The sequence below is a fragment of the Populus euphratica genome, unplaced genomic scaffold, assembly GCF_000495115.2.
Source record: "Populus euphratica unplaced genomic scaffold, PopEup_1.0 scaffold19.1, whole genome shotgun sequence".
NCBI classification, from domain to species: Eukaryota; Viridiplantae; Streptophyta; class Magnoliopsida; order Malpighiales; family Salicaceae; genus Populus; species Populus euphratica.
Window position 1 is genome coordinate 16,936 of NW_011499853.1, and position 5,180 is coordinate 22,115.

Below are 5,180 nucleotides of genomic sequence, written 5' to 3' on the forward strand. Positions count from 1 at the left end.
GGAATGCCAAATATGCTTTCACATCAACTTAGGACTTAAAATAAATCCCCCACATTTGTCCTGATCTTTTAATTGGTATAGAAACTTGCACCAGCTATTCAACACAAGTACACTATATCAACTTCATATGGCATGACAACTAAAATTTGGGAAATTTGACACCTACCAGCTACTTCCAGAGAATATTGGTCGGGTGGAATTGCATCCTTGGAAACAAAAGATACAGAATACCTGCCACAGTCCCACGAAGATATAATAAATTCAGGAATCCTCCAAGTGGCTGCCACAAGATCCAACTACATGATAAAGGACATGATAGTTTTCACATATTGTGTAAGAATAACATCACTACAGGTTAAGATTGGTGGGTTTGATAATCTCTCATTTCTCAGTCTTTTGGTTTGTTTGTTTTTTTCACATTTAATTTGATAATAAAATACAAAAATTAATTTACATGCCTCTAAAAGAAGGCAAGGGTGCATCTTCATTTACACTTTGGAAGATGGTACAAAGGAAACGTCAAAAGGTGGAACAAGGAAAGAGGAGGAGAATTCTAAAAGATTACACCTGAAGTTTAAGGCTTTTGTAAGCAAATATAATCACCCATTCTTGGTACCTCAGCTAGAAGCTTAAGCGTTTAGGTTCCATGGTTTCTATGAAAGCTGTATTTTTAAAGCAATGAATGGTACAGGACTCTGTCTAATCAGAAAGCACAAATAAGGAACTCCACAATCAATCTAATACTATCGGTGCCTTCTAAACCCTTGTCTCTGTAAGTCCAAGCCCAGTCTCAATTCATCCAATCAGGACCTAATTCCCAACTTTTTCCTTCCTATCCTTCGTTCCCTTTCAGTTTTGTTGCCCTTTTAAAATAACATACATTCGTCCATTACTATAAACTATCTGACCAGAAAATACCATGAGAATTTGTAACAAGGAGCAAAGCTGTAGGGATGGATTCTAAGTCGCTTCACCAACAACTAAACCCGTTCCCTTTCCCCCAGCAAGTCCATTTAGCTTTTCTCCTTGATAATTTAGGGTCCATCGGTAGCCTCCTCATCTTTGCTAATTCACTGCTTTATGTGATAACACCCGGATTGAAATCCCGAATGGATTGCAAGGATGGAAGACAAACGACTTTAAATAATGACCATTATGGTTCCCATCATCAATCATAGGATTGCCCTCCAAATTTCCTTTTTCTACATTTGTACAGAGAGCCTCGAAAATCTATCTAGAGAAAATTGGGAACCTAAAAGGTCATTATGTCCCCATATAGTTTAAGGAACTCAAGAGTTACTACTATTTGACTTCAATTAACTTGCGGAAACATATTTTGTGCTCCATTGTACAAAAAATAATTTGAATTTCATATGAACTACGTGCAAATTTTAATTTTTACTATTAATACCACTTAATTTATAGTAAATTTGTGTCTGAGTACATTGAAATCTTCAAGTCCACGGTAAACTCTACAGCAAAATCGATAACAAAAATCATGTAGCTACAAGATTCCAATCAATCCTGTCAACGTATGAGAAAACCAATATATACATAAAAAAGCAATTAACATAGCTAAAAGAAAAGGAGTAAACAAGAGAACTGTTCAGTTTAATTCAACATACCCATTAACAAAAACTCCAGTACCCAACCGGAAAATCAAGGCAAGAGAAGCTCCAACAATATCCCATGTCTTGTCGGGTCTGACTGCAAACCGCTTTGGCTCTGGTGGCTTGAAATTGGGTGGTGCAGTAAAAGAAGTAGAAGTAGAAGTAGATGAAGTCGGGGTCTCTGAGGTAGCTCTAATGGTAGGAATTGACTTCTTGGGTGTTTTACGGCTGCCAGGAACTGAGTGGAGAAGAGGAAAATTGTGGATGTTAAGTACTCCAGCCATGATTTTCGCTGGAGGGTTTTGGTGAAGAGAAAGAGTGGGGGTGGGATTTTAGCGAAATAAGACTGGCTGGTGTGCATTTGTTGTTTCTGGCATTGATGAGTATTTGTCGGTCTTGCTCAATTAGCTGTCCTGTACATGGATACTTGCTTTTCTAGTCAATGACCAATGTGACAGGTAATTCAGTTATGTCCCTCCATCCTTGCTGCTCAATGCTGTTTAGGGTTACAAAGATAATTAATTATGTTTTTTAGAAAATTCTATTATGAATTTATGTGTTTTTAAAATATAAAATATAGGAAGATGAGACTTCTCTATCTTTTCATTTTTCTTAATGTTCCATACCGTAACTAAACAACACTAAAAAAATCTTGAGTTGTTTAGTCGACACATGCCAAAAACAATTTGTCAAAGTTGCATTACTCAACAATAATAATAATAACTAAAAAAATATTAAATATTAAATTATTTTTTATTTAAATTAATTATAACTAAAAAATTATGATGAAAAAGATGAAAATATACTTAAACGTAAGTTTTAATTTTTTTCCTTTTAATGGCAATGAAGTAATTTCACTTTACAATCTAAATATAAAAAGATTAAAAAGCTTATAAACCTTAATTTTATTTTATTTTTGCTTTTATAGGTAATTTTACTTTGTATTTAAAATGTAAGAGACCGACTTATCCCTTATCAATATGAATAATAACAACTTGATTCAAACCATTTAGGCGGTGGCCAAGTGGTAAGAACTTGGAATCAAGAGATTTGCTCCCTCTGTGATCTCAAGTTCGAGTCTTTGGTTGCTTATATGATGACCACTAGAGGCTTATATGGTCGTTAACTTCAGGGCCCATAGGATTAGTCGTGATGCGCGCAAGCTGGCCTGGACACCCACGTTAATCTAAAAAAAAAAAAATAACAACTTGATCCATCGAAAAGACTCTTTTACCCTCGACAATAAGCTAAATAATTTTGTTAGAGAAGGGTAACCATGCGAATGTACAATAAAATATAAAATATGAGCACATGGACACATTTAAGCATTGACCCCAAATTGTTCTTTCTTTTTTATAACATTATAGAGTTAATACTTATTTTCTCTAACCAAACATCAACTAGATAAAAGAAGCTAACCTCTTCGCAAATTCAGGATTTCCCTCCCTTGGGATGAGATCTTGATTGGTGGTTCGGTTAAGGGCTCTTATCTAGTCCTCTCTCGACCAGGTGAACCCTTATGGTTCGTTTCTCTAACATCATTAACCCAGTTCGTCGATGGTTTCAATTGCTTCAAGAGTTAGGTTTTGATTTTAGTTAGGCATTGGATTCAAGCCATGATGCCACATCTAAAACAAAATAATTGGAACAAGTGCTATAAGTAAATATTTATTTTGATTGATTATTATAGAAAAATTATATTACTTTATAATGTGATATTGTATTGAAACAAAATTATCATCTCAAAATCGAATTATAAAATAAAAAATAGTCTGTTTAAATAATAATTCCATGTACAGTTATTCCATACAAATTATTCTATAGTAGATATGTCATGTAACATGGGAAAGCTTAAAAAACTATGGGGTCAGATTCGTAGAAAAAAGAGAGCAAATTCAAAATTCTACAACTATTTAGGACTAATATGAATTTTTTGAAAAACATTAAGGGGCAATTGCCTCCCTCCTCCTCCTCCTCTTGTTGTAACTTCGTCCTAGCAGTGGCAAAGAGTGGCGTCCCTGGATATTAGAGAAGGAAGCAATTGCATCCTTAATATTTTATATCTCGCATCTTAATCCTCGCTGTCTTCACTTCTTCATATACTTCCAAATAAAAACAAATCAATTACCTCTCATAATCTTCTTATTTCTTCTATGCAGAAATTTACTCCCCTATCCCTCCCCGGTGCCCGGTGCCTTCTGTGTGAATAAATCATATTATTGATAAAAATGTAAGTTTCACCCAAATAGGAAATGCATAAATAAAATATGAGAATCTTAACTTAAAATACTTTTTTTTTCTAGAATTTAAATCCTTCTAACCCTTTCAAATATTTATTTTATTTGACATATAATTAAATAAAAATTATATTTGAAAATGGTCTTGTTGCCTTCGCTCTTTTCTTTATTTCATGGTTTATTGCACCTGTATTACCGTTAACTAGTAAGATTTTGTGTAGCTTGTATTTATAAACAAGCGCATATGTCTTTTACTTCACTTCTTTCTAGAACAACAAGTTTTTCACTTTAGTTTTTAATTTGAGTTCACAGCTCTTTTTAAGATTTATTAGTTTATATATTTTTGGATTCATCAACTTTTCATTCCTAAATTAATAAATTTCATAATATCATAAAACACACCCATAGCATTAAATTTTTTTTATTAAAAATAAATTCGAAATCTTTTTTTTATTTGAGTAAACCATATTTTTCAAAAAATATATTTTATAAGTTTAGATAAACAAATAAAATTCTGATTATTCTAAATTCTTATAAAACATATATATTTTAACTTAAACTCAGAAGCTGCTATATAAATCTCAATCCTCAAAATATCCTCCTCATATATATTATATTGTAAATCTACCCAAGTGACATCTTTTCTTCTCTCTCGTCGATTAGCTGAAAATCTTCTCACCGAAAAATTAATCTCACCCTCCTCTAAACCCAAATCAAACAAAAAAAAGTTAAAAACTAGCTTGCAATTGATTTCCCGCATGGGTTTCATCCAGGTTCCAAGCGGCAAAATCCATTTCTATATCTCTCCATGAAATTCAAGATCTGTATTATATATTTTGGTAATAATAGGTTTGAGGATTGCGTAGGGGGTGTATAAAAAAATAGAGTGGATATGAGAGTCTTCATTTCAGAGGTGGAGATTGAGTTTTGTGCGTGGGATCTACCAGAAAACCTAAAAAACAAAATTAGTTTTTGAAATTAAGTTTTATACATTATATCCAATTTTAATTTCAATTATTTAAAGAGTTTATTTATTTATATAATTACTTTTGTGTTTGAAACAACTATAACTAAACAATTATTTGATAACATAGAAACACAATTAAATTTTAATAGTGCTCACTATATATTGCATTTAAAATACATAACAATAAAAGCAATTCTGTGTTCCTTTTTCACTTGCATTGTTTATTATAGTAAACAGTGTGAGTGATTTAAAATTTACTTTATTATTTATATAAATATTTTTTTAAAAAAAGTTGATCCAGTAAATTGATTTTATTCATATTGTTCATGTAAATATGAATAATAATTTTTTTTATTCTAAAAAAAT

The 5,180-nt window shown here is 31.9% G+C and overlaps 1 protein-coding gene across 1 annotated transcript in view; it reads right to left on the minus strand.

Annotated features, from left to right (window-relative positions):
- LOC105122040 (uncharacterized) overlaps positions 1 to 2,028 on the minus strand; it is a 6,453-nt gene extending 4,425 nt beyond the window's left edge. Inside the window, exons 1-2 of the mRNA XM_011020941.1 lie at positions 1,626 to 2,028; positions 167 to 231 (exon numbers count right to left, since the gene is read on the minus strand). Coding sequence (XP_011019243.1) covers positions 167 to 231; positions 1,626 to 1,894 — 334 coding nt within the window. The 5' untranslated portion in view covers positions 1,895 to 2,028. The remainder of the gene's footprint in view (positions 1 to 166; positions 232 to 1,625) is intronic.
- Positions 2,029 to 5,180: the final 3,152 nt, after the last annotated feature.